The following is a 19,858-nucleotide window of genomic DNA, read 5'->3' as shown; positions in this document are numbered from 1 at the left end:
TTTGATGGTTTTTCAACCATTGTGATATGTACGTTATCCTTTTAATGACTTTTAGGATCCTTAAATCAGTGGATTAAAGATCCTTAATCAGTGATTAAGGGGGGGTTATGAAAGTAACCACTCTAATCTATGAAGGATATATGTTCTATATAACCTTTGTGATTCCTATGAGGAGAGGGTTAGAAGAAAAATTAGATTTTCTATACTCTAAACTTCTTGCTTTGCTTGAGAGAAACTTTGCTAATTTCTCTTGAGTGTTCTTCACAAACTCTAAACACAAGTTCTTGTTTTGTTATCTCCATTGTATCTCATTAGTTATTTCGTGGTAACCTGGTGATCCTAGAGGGGCGAAATTAAACTGATAGGAAAGCGTAGTTTTCGCGCCTTGGAGTGCGATATCCGGTTCTCTCATTGATCACACCTAACAAAATATGTAACCACATAAATTGTTCAATATACAATTAGATAATTTTTGAATTTTCAACTCTAGCGGACAAGACTTTCTTTTTTACTTTCTTTTTCTTTTTGGTTAATTGCAAAAATGGTTGAATATACAATCAAATAATTTTTTTCATAGTCTTTCAATGTGGTAATCTGTTATCTAATATCAATGATTTCAAAATTAACGGAATTGCAACTTATATTCATTTAAAATTGTAAACATTAAAAGATGAGATCCATAAACTTGAATTTTATGAAAATTGTAGGTCCTCAAAATATCTTTAACTTTTTATTCGTTGGGTAGTCAGAAAACATTTCATATATAAATGGATCATTAATTTTAAGATTGATAACTTATTTGGAAAAGTACTAGACAGAAAAGTAAATGCAAAATGGGGTTAACCAACAACAAATACCTACCAATAATTTAATATGTAATATTTTGAATTTTTCATTACCAAAAAAGGAAAATAAGATATTACCAACTTTAATTATTCTAACTACCCCCGGGACCTTTCCTAAAGTTCTCTAACAAAAACTCCAATATATATACCAAATAGTAAGCACATTATACGTTTATACTAATAAAATTCTGTTGAAAAGAAACAAAAAAGAATGAGTGAATCATCTCCAAGCTGGAAGGAAAAACATGGAGCATTCAAAACAGGACAGCAGGTTGTAAAAGATACGCCAGAAGTAGTAAATGATAAGGAGAACATTACTTCTGTTGATGTTCAAAAGTCGGGGAGCCAATTAGAAGGGAAGGATGTGTTTCATAATTTGATTGTCGGAAATAATGATGATGACAATATCCTAAAGAGACTTAGACACCGATTTGATCGGTGAGTTGATTGCTTATTAAGTAGGAGTACTCCATAATATTCTTCTACTCCCTCCGTCCCATAATATAGTGCTTGTTTCTTTTTTCACGGTCTCCAATACGTAACTTTGACCTTTAATATCTTCAATTCCTTATTAATAAAAAATATAAAAAGTTGATATTATGAAACTACACATTGAGACGAATCTAACAAGATCCTACATGAATATGTTTTTTTATATATACAAATGAGAATATTCGGTCAAAGATTTTAAAGTTTGACCACCAAAAATGAAATAGGCACTATATTATGGGACGGAGGGAGTATATGCTTAATATATTAGAATGTTTGTTAATACTTCCCCGGTACTATAATATAGTGTCTATTTCATGTTTAGTGAATTAAAATTTAAAATCTTTAACCGAATATTCTCATTTAATTTGTATATATAAAAAAACATATTCATGTGGTATCTTGTTAGGTTCGTCTCAATGTGTAGTTTCATAGTATCAAATTCTTTTATTTTTTTATTAATACGAAATTGAAGATATTAAAAGTCAAAGTTACGTCTTGGAGACCGCGTAAAAAAGAAACAATCACTATATTATGAGACGGAAGGAGTAATACTTTTAAGTGAATTTTTCATTAAATTTTGACTTGTTTTTATTAACATCCAAAAGAGCTTTTTTGGTAAATGATATTTATGAGTAGCTAAAGAAGTTGCCAAAACCTAGTTTTGTAGCTTGTAATGTGGACTTTTGCATTCATTTGTATTAAACAAATAATATTAACCAAATATTTTTACACACAGATAATAGGCTCCCCAAAAGAAAACACTCTCTTGTTATTACGTTTTCTTTTTTCTAATAATACTCTCTTATTGCACGCATTAATACAGAAAAGAGATGTGCAAGTTACCCTGGCCTCTATACTTTAGGAGTAGTATACTTGATTATGTCACTAATAGAGGAAACGATACAAAGCAATGTTACATTAACAACTCGTATGAACACGGTGCACACTAATTTAGTGTGTACCCAATAGATCTTATTTAGGTTGTAATGGTTACAACTTTTACTAATTTGTCTTTTTCTTTTTCCAAATTTCCTTACCTTTTCAGTTTCTCTTTCATAAGTACTTCGTTTTCTCTCTCTTCAAGTCTTACTCTGTTTTTCAGTTTTTGTGATATAGTTGATAGTGCAGTTGAACCTATTATAGAAGATTAGTATAATATTGTTAGTTTTGATATAGTATGTTTGCGTGTGATATATTGTGTTTCTCTGTGCTATAATATGTTTATTTGTGATAGTATTTCTTTGTGCTATAGTGCATTTGTTTGTGATATAGTCTATTTTTTCCCCTGATATAGTGTATATATTTGTGATATAGTATGTTTCTGAGTAACATAGTTAATTATGCAATTGAACCTGTTATGGAAGATTAGGATAATATTGTCAGTTGTGATGTAGTGCGTTATAGTGTGTTTCTCTAGAGTCCATCTTTGGTGAGACGGTCTCACGTTAGTGTTAACGTGAGACCGCTGATGTCATGCTGACATCACGCACGTGCATCAAACCAGCAGTAGAATTAGTTAAGCGCTTGCACCTATTAGTTATGCTAGCCTTAAATTGCTTCTGGATCGATGAATTAGTTAAGTGCTGAAGTATATTAGTCAAACGCTGAGGTATATTAGTTAAGCGCTGAAGTATATTAGTTAAACGCTGAGGTATATTAGTTAAGCGCTGAGGTATATTAGTTAAGCGCTGAAGTATATATTAGTTAAACGATGAGGTATATTAGTTATATCAGGAAAAATACTTAGACCAGTAGTGCTTGGGCCAGACGCCAATACATGATTATTTTGGCAGGTCTCACGTTAAGACTAACGTGAGACCGTCTTTTATAAGACTTTGTGGTTTCTCTATGCTACAATATTTTTTTTTTTTTTGCAAGAGCTATCTATAGTGTATATTTGTGATATTGTTTTTTTGTGTTATAGTGTACTCTCTCTGTTTCATTTTAATCTACACACTTACACTTTTCACGCATGCCAATGCAAAACTTTGAGGACATATATCTTTAGTTTTGTATTTGTAAAAATTATAAAAAGTACATATTAATAAAATACACACTAAGACGAATCTAACAAGATCCCACATGACTATGTTTTTATTCACGTATAAATCACAAACGAGGGTCAAAGAGCACTTTGTGAATAGTGTAAAATGTCAAAGTGTGTAGATTAAAATGAAACGGAGGGAGTATTTGTTTGTGATATAGTGCATTTCTCTCTTATATATTTATTTGTTTGTTTTTGATTAGGATATATTTATTTGTTTGTGATATAGTGGATTTCTATGTATTATAATAGTGTGTGTCCCGATTTATATAAGTAAGCCGGGTGCACACTAATTTTACTGTAAACGAGCTCGACACCAGTCGAATTGTACATTCTGTGACTTCTGTCTCCTGTTTATTACCAATATAAACTTACTGGATGGGATCATATAATCATGTAATCATGTGTACATATAGGATGGGCGTTGAATTACCAAAAATTGAAATTCGATACGAGCATTTATCAGTGGAAGGTGACGTGCATGTCGGAAGTAGAGCTCTACCGACCTTATTTAATGCTACCATCAACTCTATAGAGGTACTATTTTCTAAAACTTATTTTTTTAATTAGAGCATGTCCAATGCTAATGACTTTCTAATCTTTCACTATTCTCTCTTTAAGCTATTATAAAAAATTACATCCAAAAAATACTCAATAACAACAAAACTGTTTACAGAGCTTTCTATTGTATATTTTACTATATAATGGTCCTCATGTCAATTAATTGATTGCGATAATGAAGAGTCGTTTTCCTTTTTCTCCCAAATGGTATCTCTTCCAACTAGATGACCAACAGTTTGAGCCAATCTAGCCCAACCTACCTCGTGTGTCGCGTGGGTCGAGCCCACCAAAAGCCTGTGTAGCCCGCCTCGAACCGTGAAATTGGTGGGTGGATCGTGGGCCGAATTTTTTGAGCCCAGCCCACGAAATCCCGCTATTAAAATCGCGATGGTCGGTCCACAAAATCAGTCCAGCATGGCCTATGAACCGGACCAACCCAACCCAAGTAATTATTCAACCAAATTATATATTTTTAATCAAATTGCATATATTATAATTAAAAAAAATTCAAAATTAATGAATTTATTCATTAATATTAATAATTACATATATTGTAATTAATTTTAAAATTTAGTGTGCGTGACAATAAAGAATAATTTGAATGATTCAATAGTTTTGAAAAAAAAAAAAACTTTATGATGTTAGACCGCCATTTCGGTCCAGCCCGCTAGGCTCAAGAACTGTCAGAATCGATTTCCGAATCGTGAAAATCGGTAGCAGACTAGTGTAGGTCAAGATTTTTCAGCCTGTGAATCAGCCCGTCTAAATCGTAAATCTTATGGTCCGAGTTCTGGGCTATGAAATCTCATCCCGACCCGCTAGGACCCACAAATTGGCCTGCCTAGTACGTACCAGTGGCCATCTCTACTTCCAACAAAAACTTTTCAAAAATATCTCCATATAGATACACTCGATCAAGAAATATCCAAAATTCCCATATTGGACAAGAAGTAATTCTTATTTTTCTCTCTTTGAATAGTTAGTTGGAGAGGATCATGTCCCATAATACATGCTTTACACGTTAACTTGATCTTACATGATTCAATAATTTTCTCATAACTAAGGTAGTAAGGTTTGTACCATAGTACCAACTTTTAGATGGTTCAGTTTTTTCATACACACATGTAGTACCAAAACTAAGAATTTTGCTTACTTGTAGGAAAACCATTTTCTAGATAAAAAAAATGTTATTATCTAAATAAACATTTATACCTATTTATATCGTGGAATGTACAAGTTGCTAGTCATTTCAAAGAAATAGAAAAATAGATGAACATAAATAGATTAACAGATACTTTTTTTTTATTAGGAAATTATTAAGTCAGCTCAAGGGCTAACCCCTACAAGGCTACTAGCATGTCGGAAATACCAACACATTGGCTGATAAGGCATGCATAGCATGCTAAGGAATTAATGGATACTCTTTGTGGCCTCACAACATTGTTTATTGTACTACTGGTCGATTTATAAATACATGGTTGTTTGTTAGCATAAATAAAAGATTTACCCTGCTCAATTCATCTGAGAATTAAGAACTAATATAAGCCTTCAGATCATTAAAGTCGAATGGTGTAAATCAAACCGTGTCGCTAAAAAAACTCCCAATTACAAAATATTTCAAATTGCTTCCCTATTTCCTTACTTTTACATAGGCTGCATTTGACTATCCTTTTTAAGTGCATCGTTTCATTTTAAAGTTTGTGGAGATGTTTCTTTGAACGTTGATATCTATAATTGGTTGTGAGTAAAATTATAAAAAATTGATATATGAAAATTATTGCATTGAGAGAAATCTAAAAGACCTCAGTTGGCTATGTTTTTGTTATATAATGATGCGAGATAGCTTAATAAAGTTGATTGATAAATATTGCCAAAATCAAAATGGTATAATTAAAAAAAAATATAAATATTACTACATTGAGAAATAAGAAATATTTTTGGGGTTTTTCATTGAATTAGACCTTAATTCATATGTTGTCATTTGATTATGACAGACGATTCTTAGGGTGGCAGGACTTGCCTCATCAAAGAAGAGGAAAGTAAAGATACTTCACAATGTTAGTGGCATACTAAGACCCTCCAGGTAAAAAGATAACCAAGTAAATAAGTGATCGTTTGGTACATATGACTTATATGAGAATTTAATTATTAAGGGAAGTTACATTTTCTAAAAAGTTATTTTCCTTTCGTAATTTCTACGAAATGGATTAATGTGTTTGATCAATTTGTAATTCCCATGAATTAAGAGTCCCACGTTTTGCGAGAATTTCAATTTCTTAAGAATTTTCATTACCTTTAATTTTTCCATTTCAGCCAACCAAACAACTACCTAAACTTAAAAATCATGAAATTATTTTTGCATACAAAATTTACTGTATACCTTTATTTGTGATAGAGAGAGAATGGTAGAGAGAGAGAATTGACAAGGTATAGACTTTCCTTTATTTTTTTTATAGATGTGTTATATTGAGTAGAGACACTTGTCAATTCACAATTTTAAACACTAATATTTATAACTATATATTATTAAGTTTTTTTTAGGAAAATAATATTTTGAAAATATACATTGAGATTTACCCAATAACAATTAATAATGACATTTGTCTTTACATATTAGTAATTAAATTTGATAAGAGTTAGTATCAAAATAGAGTAAAAAGTCAATGATGCATGCTTTATTAATATATGAGTGTATCTTGGTTGTAATATGTTACACCAAAACTTATTTTTTAATAACATCTAACACGTGCAAACTAATATAATTGTTTCATATCATTGTAAAACTCTTTCATGTCATTTTTGGTGTATTTCATATCATTTTGGAGTACTTTCATGTCATTTTAAAGCTTGTTTTATGTCATTAAAAAACTCTATTTGATTATTGGTATATTTCATATCAATTTGGAGCTCCTTTATCTTTAAACTTATTTCATGTCATTTATAAAATTCCTCCATGTCATTATTAGCATATTACATATCACTATTATTGACTTTTATGTCATATTTCAACACAATTGTATCAATTTCCCCTATATTACATTATTTTTCAAGTCTTTAATTATATACTCCCTCCTTTTTTTTTTGTTCCTATTTGAAATCGGGGAAGAAACCAATGCAACTTAAAAAATAGGTAACATTGCACTGTTTTGAATAAAATAAAATTGATTAAGAAAAAAGATTCTAGCCCTGGCCTGCAAGTCTGTTTATGTTAGATAGTCAATAATACAAAATTTTGAGGGATAAAAGAGTAAAAGATGACTATTGAATATTGTGAACAGATTTATTGCATCCTAAAATCAATGAGGATTAAGTAAGAAAATTACACTATATATAGATTCACGACAGGAACAACAAATGAAATTTCCCAATGTAATACATGAACAACAACAGAGGAAAACGAAGGGAGTACCTTATAACATTTATAAGAGAAACGATATCATTATTACTCAATATAATGTCATTTTTCAGCAAACATGTATAATATTCCCTCATTTCATCATTATTTGCCAAGTTTTTATATACGTTATCATTATTACACAAATCTATATCATTTATAAGAGAAACGATATAAATATTACTCACTTTTATGTTACTTTTAAAGCAAACTTGTGTCTTTTTTTCTTATTTCATTATTATTTGTTAATTCTTTATATACCTTATTATCATTATTTCGCAAATTGATATCATTTGTAAGAAAAATGACATCATATGTAAGAAAAATGATATCATTAATACTAACTTATATGTCATTTTTATAGCAAACTTGTATCATTTTCCCTATTTTATACTTCCTCCATTTCCTAAAGATCTTCCTTGTTACTGTTCCTACAGATACCAAGGAGGATTCATTTGTGTGGTGTGCGTAAAGTAGGAGAGAAAGGGGTTACGATAAATAAACAAATAAAAATGGGTTAAAGTAGGAGAGAAAAATGGAGTAAAATTGAAGGTAATAATGTAATGGTGGACCATATGGTAGGGACATGAGAGGGTAAAAAGGGAAAAAAAATTCCAAATAAGGAATAAAGTAAAAGAGGGAAGATCTTTTGGAAACACACTTAAACGGAAAGAGGGAAGATCTTTAGGAAACGAAAGGAGTAATTTGTCAAACTCTTTATACACCTTATCATTATTACACAAATTAATATTATATCTGTCTTAGAAAGATATGAACACTTGTCCGGTCACGTAGTTTAAGGTGATAATGTGTAGTGTGGTTATCAAATGTTATTTGATTAATAAAATTAGATGCGATAGAAGTTGGTGGGATATTTGTTATTGGAGGTAGGGCTGTACAAAGAGTAGCGTCGGACCGGAATTTGGATCACACTGGAACATAATTTGGATCGGACCAGACTGGACCAAATGATTCCGGTCCGGTCTTCGTTCAGTAGAAAATGAGGATTCCGAATTTGTGGTTCGGTCCGTGGAAAATGAGGATTTCGGATTTTCGGTCTGGTCCGGTCCAAATTCGGAAAATTCTGATCCGGACTAGAAACCTTGAATCTTAGTATTTTTTTTCCCTTCCCCCAGTAAATATCTAAATATGTTAGTTTCTAACCCTTCCTCTCATTCATAAGAACTCCTAACTAGTCGTTCCTTTCTGTCACCTCCCTTCTTCCCCCTTAATCTAACGCCAGCGCCGGCATTCTCATGGCCACAACACCGACATGACGTCGACCAACAGTGCCTATCCACTCCCTTCGCACCGATAACTTACTGACATTTTCAATTCTCGCCATTTTCTTCCGCCTTAATCTCACGTCGACGCCGGCACACCACCCATGACCACGACGCCAGCATGACATCGATCACAAGTGCTGATCCACTCCCTTCTCACTAATAAGTTATCGGGATTTTCAATTTTTCTCCCCTTAATCTGTTCTCTTTTTCGATTTTTGCCCTATTCTTCAAGTTGTGAATTGCGTTCATGGATTAATCATGGTTTTTTCGTTTTTTTAAAGATAAATAGGTCCAAACAGGTCTGGACCTGGACCAAACCTAATGTTTTTGGTCCAGACCTGGACCGAACCAGAAGAATTCGGACCAGTACACAACCCTTATTGGAGGAGAGAGAACGTTGTAGCCTTTATTGATAAAGGTAGAGTGCCAAAAGAGGTTAAAATAAATAATATAAAGAAAAAGTCCAGACTGGGCCGAAATTTTCCGCTCCGGACCTAGTCCACAGAGTCTTCAGATTCTGGTGCACACCCTTAATGGCAGATAAGGATGAGAGAGAAATGGAAGGGGAAGGGAGAAGAGAGAAAGGGAGGTAGAAGAATATCTGGACCGTCTTGATTTTTGATTTTACGTAGATAGGTTGTTATACTGTTGATTATGGTGTAATAGTTTTGTTAAATATGTGCTTAGGTCGTGTCCATCATAAGGAGACAAAATCTATTTCACCCGAAAATCATATGGTAATAAAGAGAATAGTCCATTTGCATTATAAAGTGAATACATATATCTTCTTTATCAACATTCCACACTCACATGTATTGTACATTATTTATCATAGTTTCAACACTGACCTTCATACATGAGATCCTTTTTCAATTGACCTAAAGTAAATAATGGTCCATGTGGGCTTTTATCTAAGACTTTGTCAGTTATTTAGAAGTGAATAGTTTTGAGGTTAAAATTAGGGAAATTTTCCTCAGGTACCCCTGAGGTTTGACGTAATTCTCAAACTACCCTTCACATTTGGGAAATTTCCCATATACCCCCAAACTTTGACTTTGTGCTCAAAATTGCCTTACTATTGACAGAACTCTGACGTCGCCAGGGGTTCTTTCTCTTTTGCTTCTCCATTTTCATCTTCTTCATCTCTTCTCTGACAATCCTCCATTAATGACACCTTAAACATTCAATTTTCTCCCTCTCCTTCCACCTACATGCCTCCATCTCTCCTTCTCATCTTCATCTTGTGAATTTCTCCTATTTTTTATGTGAAGTTAATTCTCTCTCCTTGTGAATTTTCCTCAAATTAATGATGATTATTGTTGTTGTTCTTATTGTTGAAGCTGTCATGAGGATTTCTGGGTTTTAGAAATGGGTTTTACACACCATTTTCATGGATGTAGTCACATAAATTTTTTTTTTTGCTAAGTAAGTGACTAGATTAATGAAACCACAATTACAACCTAAACCCCTTAAAGGAAGGCAAACCAACTAGGTTGGACTAGCCTAAAAGGGAAAACAGACCATCAAAGTCTCTAGGAACAATTCACAACTTTACAATTCAGTTGTAATCAGTCGTAAATTTTGTTAGGTAATACATCCATTACATGTGCTCTAGTGAGATCTTTAACCTGTTTAAGACTCATTTCTATCCTTGGTATATATTGATTCCAGTATGCTGAGTTCCTACAACTCCAGATTACATAGGTTAAGGCACTTAAGCTAGCTAGTATAAAATTTCTCTGAAATTTAGTCCTCCTGCTCAACTTTACTCTTCTTATGATGCGCTGCAATTCCTCTGTTGGACAGCATAGATTCAACGAGGCCATAATCTGCTTCAGACAAGCTTCATTGTAAGGACAGTTAAAAAATAGATGTTGATGAAGTTTAGGTGCATTAACACATATCTGACATTGATCAGTTGCGCTAATACCACACCTAGCCAATCTTAATGTTGTCTGTAATCTCCCTTGCACAGCTAGCCATGTTATGAAATGATGTTTAGGAACTCCAAGTCTATTCCAAACTGCACCATCTATGTAACATCATTTAATTCACCATAAAGCTTCTCATAATCTGCCTTGACAGAGTATGTTGTCATTTGTCTCATCTCATGTTCAGTGTATATTAGTTTGAGTCTTTCTTTAATATTGCAAACCTTCTTCCAATACCAACTAGCACTTATTTTAGGTGCACAGGCCCACCAATTTCCATCTTTCAAGTACACTGAGTGGATCCATTTCAGCCAAACACTATCTTGCTTTTATAGCAACTGCATATACATATTTGCCTACAAATGCTATATTCCATAGCATAACATTTCTGAAGCCCAAACCACCTGCTGATTTCGGTTTACACAATGAATCCCAAGCCACAGAGCCTGTTTTTGACAATAGTACTGTCCACTCCATAAAAAAAAATCTGCAGATGCTACATATTTCTTGCAATATTTTCTTTGGTAATAAGAATACATGGGCCCAATACATGCGCAAGCTAAGAAGTACTGAATTGATGAGTTGTACTCTGGCTGTATATGAGAGATTCCTTGAGCTCCATATCTTGATTCTCCCTGTCATCTTCTCTATAAGGACTTCATATTATGCAGCAGATATTCTCCTGGCACTGATAGACACCCCTAGGTACTTGAATGGAAGGTTCTCTTGTGCAAAATAAACTGATATCTTTGTTGCTCTTTGCTTTTCAGTAGGATCCATACCCCATGTATACATAGCAAATTTATGTGTATTGGCCTGTAAACTAGATGACTTCGAAAATAATTTAAAAGCTCTTAACATTAGGTAGATGGATACAAATTCACCCTTGCAACAAAGTATGAGGTCATCTGCAAAGCAAAGATGAGTTAACCTCATTTCCTTACACCTAGGATGAAATTTGAACTGCTCCAAATCACTCAATTTTGTCAAGATTCTTGACAAATACTCCATACATAGCACAAAAAGTAAAGGTGACCTTGGGTCACCCTCTCTCAGGCCCCTGGATGATTTTAAAAACCCTCTCATGGTTCCATTAAGCATGATTGAGAATGTTGGTGTTGTTACACAAGACTTTATCATCTTTATGAATGTTGCAGGGAAGCCTAAGGCAGTGAGCATTTCCTTCAAGAAATCCCAGCTAATTGTGTCATAGGCTTTCTGTAAACCAATCTTCAATATACAACTTGACCGTGCTTGCTTCCTTCCATAATGCTTGACAAGATCTTGCAGAACCATGATATTATGCACTATGTATCTCCCAAACACAAAACCACTTTGGTTTTGCATAATAAGCTCGGGTAGAATTTGCCTCAATCTCCCACAAATAACCTTTGTAATACATTTATAAATTGTATTACAACAGGCTATAGGCCTGAACTTAGTCACATTATGACGGCATTTAGTTTTAGGAACTAAAGTGATTATTGTGTGATTTAACTGTTTTAAGATACTGCCTCCTTGCAATGTATCTAAAACAACTTGTATTACTTCATCACCTACTATTGTCCAAGCATCTTTGTAAAAACATGCACCAAAGCCATCTGCTCCTAGAGCCTTGCAACCTGGTATTGATTTGAATGCAACCTTCACTTCTTCCACAGTATAAGGTGCATTATTTAACATCTCCCTGTGTGCTTGTGTGATCACGGGTCCCTCTTGCACTAGATGGCTATCTATAGGGATCCTACTACTATGATCTTTACTCAAGAGTGACTCATAGTAGTTAAGGAAGCCATTAGTGACACCTTCATGCGTGTCTTGCCAGTTACCCACATCATCAACTATACCATACACCTGATTCCTCAGCTTCCTTTCTTTGATGCTTTGATGAAACAAGGAATTATTTTCATCTCCTTCCTTAATCCAGGCACTCTTTGCTTTCTGAGACAAAAAAGCAATGTATGCTTGATTTTTACTCGATATTCTCTCACAGCTATAAGTTCTTCTTGAGCAAGCTGTAAATTTCCAGGATTATCATGCATCCTTCTTTGAGCTTCTATCATCTCCCTTTTAGCCTTCATTTCTGCAGCCTGTATATCATTAAAGCCCTTTTATTCAACTTTTTCAAAGATTGCTTCACTGCTTTTAATTCTGCACCACCTTAAACATTTTGGTACCCTGAACTTCTAGGTTCCATGTTGCCCTGACTCTATTCTCAAATTGTGGAGATTGCTTCCACATTGGAAAATATTTGAATGGCCTCTTACCATCTATGACATCAGGATACACTAATAAGACTACTGGTGAGTGGTCAAATTCACCCTCATTATGAAAAGTAGCTTCAGCTGAAGGAAACAAATCTTGCCATGTAGAGTTTGCTAGCATTCTATCCAATTTTGAGAATACCCTAGCATCCCCTTGTTTCTTATTATTCCAAGTATAAAAGTTCCCAAAACTCTTTATATCTTGTAAACCACACTGCACCATACAACTCTTCATATCCCTCATTTCACTTACCCTAACTTAATGACCCTATTCTCTCATATGTGTTCATCACATAGTTAAAATCTCCACATATCAACCATGGAGAACTTGCAGAGATCTGCTTCAAGTGCTCCCATAATTCTTTCCTCTTTCCCTTTCATTAAGACCATATATGAAAGAACAATGAAATCCATTACTTCCATGTACTGGTTTAATAAAGGAATGTATCAGCTGGCTTGTTCCATATAACACATTAATATGAAAACTGCCAGGCTTCCAAGCTAGAATTATTCTACCTCCAGAATGATAACAAGAGTTAGTCGTGAAACACCAACTTTGAAATACTCTTTGATAAAGGCCTCCAAGGTTTACTGGCTTAACCTTGGTTTCTAAGAGACAAACAATACCAGCAGATAACTTCTGTATATAATTACATACATCTTTTTTCTTCTGGCTATTGTTGATGCCTCTTACATTTCAGCATAAGATCTTATCCATCAATTACAGGAGGAGGTTCCGATCCCCTTCTCCTTGCTCATCTTCCATCAAAGCTTCATTTGCTTTCTCTATCTGTAATTCATCATCATTTAACACTTGGAACAAGTTCCTAGTGCTTGTCTGTGCATTCAATGATGTCCTGGCCCTTATAGGTCTAAAAGCTCTCTGGAAACCTTCTTGATCAACCTCCGGTGTTACTTCTTTTTGTTTACTGCTAACACTGACTTCCCCTTCTGCTCTGCTACAACCATCAATTCTTGTTGTACTTCTCTCACCTTCTTCATCTCTATTGGCCTAGAAGTAATCTTAGGAACCCAAACTTGTTTTCGTTTCATGATTCTACAGTGCTGGAGACTATGGCCCATGCCCTTCCAGTGTTGACATTTGATTGGTCTCCATTCAAATGTTTACAAGTACCTCTATCAACTCACCATGCTCATTTTAGAATTGAACAACATCAGAAAATTGTTGGTCAATTTTGACTTCCCCTAGGACTTTAGCATACTTGATCTTGTCTTTGTTCCTAGTTGCATCATCCCTCTTGATTGGTTCTCCTAATTGAGCCACAATCTTATGTAATGATTTCTCACCCTAATATTTTAAGTGCAGCTTCAATTACACCCATACTGCTAGTGTTTTCAGATCTTCCTTCTCCATATCCATATCCTCAGTCCATGCTTTCACTATAACTGGCTTGTTATCAAAGAAGTAGTGTCCCTCCAGAATTTTATCTCTAGAATCCATGGCCTTAAGCCTTACCAAGAACACTCCCCTCTTAACTAACGCAACCTTATCCACTCCATACTGCCTCCAGATCCTACATACGTATAAATCCTTCCATAACCTGTATTGGTGGATTAGCTCCCACAATGTAACAGCTCAAATATGAGCTCCAGTAATTGAGCTCTTCTATAATATCCTCCATCTCAATATGAACTTGTTCAGGTCTATTCATGGACTCATCATCATTTACATTGCTAATTCCAAGTATCACAGGTTGTTCAATATTTGCAATCAATTCATTCTGATTAACATCATCTACATCAGTACATGGTTGCAAGATAGGTAGTACCCGATCGTCTTTCTCCTCCTCCATGTTCTGGTTGAGCCGAGTTCCAAGACCTGTCATGAATGGATTGAAGCCATTCATTAATAGTATGTCTAATCTCCGATTGAATTTGCAAATGCTGAATTGAAGATTTTGGAGTTAAGGTTTCACCAATCCCTAATCCAAAATTGAGAGCCTCAATTACCATTATTTCATCCATCGATTTTGTTCGTAAAGCTTGAGAATCCGATGATGGACCTCTTGCTTTAACCTTCCCCTTGCTTTCATTACTGCTCTGACTTTTCTTATTAGATTTCCTAGCCATGGCGCGTAGAATTCTATGAAAATTTTATCAGAGTAACAATGGAGTTACTGTTCCATTGGTTCTAGAGAGAGGAGAGAGAATCTCTCACTAGAATCTTTACTAGTCATAGAAAATTGGCGTAGGTTATATTTTCTTCTTCTCGATGTTGGGGAGTTGGGTTTTCTGGGTTTGTGCTTGAATGATATTATGAAAACAACGAGGAATGAAGTTAAACGGTATGTGAAGTTTAGGAGAGAGAGATGAAGAAGATAGAGAAGAGGGGTTTAAGAGGGGGGTTGAAGAAGGATTGATGGGAGACATGAGCACGAAGAGAGATGAAGAAGATGAAGATGGGAAGGAGAGATATAAGCATGTAGGTGGAAGGAGAGGGAGAAAATTGAAGGTTTAAGGTGTCATTAATGGAGGATTGTGGGAGAAGAGATGAAGAAGATGAAGATGGAGAGGAAAAAGAGATAGGTTCCGTCAATAGTAAGGACATTTTGAGCACAAAAAGTCAAAGTTCGAGGGTATCTGGGGAATTTCCCAAATCTAAGGGGTAATTTGAGAATTACGTCAAAGCTCAGGGATACCTGAGAATATTTCCCTTAAAATTAACGTATCATTTGATTTTGACATGAATTTGAGGAAGATCTAGACAATATTTTCTGGTTTACTTGATATTATGTTGTGATGTGCTAATTGGTAGGATGACATTGCTTTTGGGGCCTCCTAGTTCAGGAAAAACAACACTGTTATTAGCTCTTGCAGGAAAGCTTGATGAAAGTGATGTAAAGGTACATTCTCGCACTTATATGATTATTATTTTAAATGATCAGTAAAACAATTGCAATTTATACTATTCCCACTGTTTTTGAAAATGTTCCCTACTTTAATCAATTTTTTCTAAAAAAAAGATTTTAAATAGAAATAACAAAAGAAAATAAAGGAAGTACTATAATTATTGCCAGAAGCAGTTTATATGTTCAACTCATGAGAAAAGACCATATATCCACATATTATACAAAATTGATGCGGAACATTTGTTTAGCCTATCTCTTTCATCTCAAAAAAGAAAAGCGATGACATTGTTTTGCCTATCTTTTTTTATCTCAAGAAAAACAAAAATTAGGACAATTTTTTTATAGTAATTTCATCATTATTGAAATCTACACTAATTTTTTTTGATTGGAGCCTACACCTTGATGAGCTACTAAGTAGTACTCCTAGTGACGCAGTCGAAAACTATGGAGATTAGCAAGCACTAATCTCGAATTAAGAACAAGCAGATTCACAAGCGATGAATCTGTAAAAACTCCGTCCGGAATCCACCAAAAAGAGTATAAACTCTAGGATATTATTAAAAGTCCAAAAACTGCCTCCAAACATTGACCTAATAATGTTTAAATACGTTAAGCAAAACCCTAAAACGAAATTAAGGAAATAATTAAATTCGGAAATAATTAAAAAGCTGATTTCGGGCCTTAAACGGACCCGAAATCAGCTTTTTAATTATTTCTGAATTTAATTATTTCCTTAATTTCGTTTTAGGGTTTTGCTTAACGTATTTAAACATTATTATGTCAATGTTTGGAGGCAGTTTTTGGACTTTTAATAATATCTTAGAGTTTATACTCTTTCTGGTGGATTCCGGAGTTTTTACAGATTCATCGCTTGTGAATCTGCTTGTTCTTAATTCGAGATTAGTGCTTGCTAATCTCCATAGTTTCCGACTGCGTCACCTAGTAAGCAAATTAAAAGTCAAGAAGAACTATTTTCATGAATAAGTTCGTTATGATGGACATTCTAACAAGACATCTCATGTAACTTGGGTGGGCGGAGAAATGTTGGTTTCATTAGCATGAAAGGATGTGATAAATTTGATAGAAATGAAAATGAAACTAGGTAATTTAGTGGGGAGAAGAGTTCATTCACTTACAAGCCTAAGGAAAATTCATACTAAAACCAAATGACAATAGCTTCTCTAGCTTATAATGTGGTACGGTACACTTTCTCTCCTTTGTCTCCAATGAGAAACAACTCAAATGTGTACAAAAAAAATATTGGGTTCAACATAATGATTGTTGTCAATCTAAAAAATTTGACTTTCCTAATCATTTTACAATGATTATCGAATGTTTTGCATCTTTTTTGTTAATTTGCTAATCTTTCATCATAATGTTTTTGATTTGTAAATAGGTAACTGGAAATATCACATATTGTGGCCATGAGCTGAATGAATTTGTTATTAAGAAGACGTGTGCATATGTTAGTCAAAATAATCTTCACCATGGAGAGATGACAGTACGAGAGACACTAGATTTTGCAAGTCGATGCTTAGGGGTAGGGACTAAGTATGAGCTACTAGAACAACTCTTAGAACGTGAAAAACAAGCAGGAATTAAGCCAGATCCCGAAATCGATGCTTATATGAAGGGAGTAGCTCTAAATAGTACTCATGAAACAAGCCTTGTGATTGAATATGTACTCAAGGTTAGTGATTTTCTCTACTTACATTGTAAATCATTTACAAACTCACCAAACTTGGAGTACAATACTACAGAATTAGTTGACATTTTATTTATTTAGCTTTGATAGATACTTGGCTTAGACATATGTGCTAATACCATTGTGGGTGATGATATGAGACGAGGCATTTCTGGCGGTGAAATAAAGCGTCTTACTATTGGTAATTTTTCAGCCAACCAATTACTCTCCAATTGCAAATTATTAGAGTAATATTGTATGTAAAAGGATAGAAGGGACGTTTGCTAGTCTTAGGTCTGTATTGTAAACACTATATATATTAAATGTCAGGGTTAGCCTAATCTGGTTAATAACACAATTATTTTCCACACTTGTACATGGTATGAAAGCCTAGGTTAAATCAACTATTTTTTCTTCCACTGGCCTTCCGCCCGCCGCCCGCCGCCCGCCGCCTACCACCATCATGTACAAGTGTGGAGAATAATTATGTTAACCTTATTAGGTTTACCTTGACATTTAATATATATTGTTTACAATACAGACCTAAGACTAACAAAAAGTCTCTTCTATTCTTTTACCTACAATATTACTCTAATACAAATAAAGCTCTGGTGATTAATACTTGCCACTTTTTTTCTTTTTCATTTACATTAAATACAGGTGAAGTTTTGGTCGGACCTGCAAAAGTTCTTATGATGGATGAAATATCCACTGGGTTGGATAGTGCAACGACGTTCCATATATGCAAGTACATAAGTGAATTGGTTCACACAATGGACATGACAACAGTTATCTCTTTGTTGCAACCTACTCCTCAAGTATATGAACTCTTCGACGATATTATCCTCCTCTCAGAAGGTGAAATTGTGTACCAAGGTCCACGTGACTATGTCCTTGACTTCTTTGAATTTGTTGGCTTCAAATGTCCAAAAAGGAAAGAAGTTGCAAATTTTCTTCAAGAAGTAACCTCTAGAAAGGACCAAAGACAATACTGGTCCAAGGACCAAATTTACACATATGTTTCGGTCCCTGAACTCGTTCAAGCTTTCGAAACATTTGAAGTTGGAGAAAAGCTTGCATCTGAGCTCAGAGTTCCTTATCTTAAAGCTAAAACTCACCCTTTAGCTTTGGCAAAAGATAATTATAGTATCTCTAATAAGGAACTACTCAAGGCATGTTTCTCAAGGGAATGGTTGCTAATGAAGCGGAATTCTTTCTTTTACATCTTTAAAAGTGTACATGTAGTAATATTGTCAATAGTTACCATGACCGCGTTCTTCAGGACAACAATGCACCATGAGACTGTGGAAGATGGTATGAAGTACTTATCAGCTATATTTATGAGCATGTCAAACTTTGTGTTGAATGGAATGGCAGAAACTACAATAACAGTTATGGGGCTCCCCACTTTCTATAGGCAAAGGGATTCCTTATTTTACCCTACATGGGCTTATGCTCTACCAATTTGGGTGCTTCGTATTCCTGTGTCATGCTTTGAATCAGCATTATGGACTATTCTTACATATTACACCATTGGATATGCTCCGGGTGCTAGCAGGTATGGCCTAGTGCTTGAATACATGATCCTCAATATAATGGAAATATGACTACAAACAACCTTGTCCTCTTTAACTTGTAAAAATAATCCCATCTTGTACTCCCTTCGTTCCAGAATAGTCTGAACAATTTCCTTTTATGGTTGTCCCAAATTAGTTTAAAGACTTTCATTTTTAGCATGGTCTCACTGTTATTACATTATTGTGTTTATATTCCTTTGGCTCAAACTCTACTTTTATTAATTTACTTTCTCGCTCATCTAATAAAAAATACTCCACCAACTCCTATCACATCTATTTTTTAAATAAAATAATATTTAATGATCGCATTACAATTTATCATTTTAAACTACGTGTCCCAATAAATGTTTAGATCTTTCTGGATGGAGGGAGTAGTGAAAATCAATTTTAATTAGTTCTATTAAATATAAACCAGTTTTATTTAGTAAATTCTTGTTTTAAACAGTACAAACTGTAAGTCTGTAACTACTTATAAGGTATACAACATGGAATCAGTAGATATTAGTTTAATTAGCAAAAGGTATTTTTAAATAGTTAAAAACTTTTAGTTCCATAACATTTCGGTGAAGAGAACAAACCTACATGACTCAGTAATTCCTGTATTTTGTGGGTGTGATTTTTCAATCTCAATTAGTTGTTGAAGTTACGGATGTATTATCTTGTTTACTTTCTAGGTAGTTTACTTAAGCGTCTTTTACTTCGGTTGGTTATTTCTTCATGGAACTTTGTTTACGTCATTGTATCAGGTTCTTTTCTCAGTGGCTTGCTTACTTCTCTATTCATCAAATGGCTTTGTCATTCTTTCGCTCTATTAGTGCCTTGGGAAGAACCATTGTGATTGCTACTACAATTTGTATGATTCTATTATTGTTCTTTTTTGTCCTCAGTGGTTTTATCATTGCAAAAGGTA

The 19,858-nt window shown here is 34.2% G+C and overlaps 1 protein-coding gene across 3 annotated transcripts in view; it reads left to right on the top strand.

Annotated features, from left to right (window-relative positions):
• The first annotated feature begins 1,020 nt into the window (after positions 1-1,020).
• LOC104898462 (ABC transporter G family member 39) overlaps positions 1,021-19,858 on the top strand; it is a 38,054-nt gene continuing 19,216 nt past the window's right edge. Inside the window, exons 1-8 of one of the 3 annotated variants that reach the window (XM_010685548.4) lie at positions 1,021-1,283; positions 3,798-3,918; positions 5,937-6,025; positions 15,594-15,681; positions 17,084-17,377; positions 17,483-17,573; positions 18,032-18,929; positions 19,695-19,855. In XM_010685548.4, coding sequence (XP_010683850.2) covers positions 1,057-1,283; positions 3,798-3,918; positions 5,937-6,025; positions 15,594-15,681; positions 17,084-17,377; positions 17,483-17,573; positions 18,032-18,929; positions 19,695-19,855 — 1,969 coding nt within the window. In that variant the 5' untranslated portion in view covers positions 1,021-1,056. The remainder of the gene's footprint in view (positions 1,284-3,797; positions 3,919-5,936; positions 6,026-15,593; positions 15,682-17,083; positions 17,378-17,482; positions 17,574-18,031; positions 18,930-19,694; positions 19,856-19,858) is intronic. The other 2 variants (XM_048648448.2, XM_048648449.2) reach the window with 2 other exon arrangements.

This window comes from Beta vulgaris, chromosome 7 (assembly GCF_026745355.1).
Source record: "Beta vulgaris subsp. vulgaris cultivar EL10 chromosome 7, EL10.2, whole genome shotgun sequence".
NCBI classification, from domain to species: domain Eukaryota; kingdom Viridiplantae; phylum Streptophyta; class Magnoliopsida; order Caryophyllales; family Amaranthaceae; genus Beta; species Beta vulgaris.
This window is presented reverse-complemented; position numbering and strand designations above follow the sequence as displayed.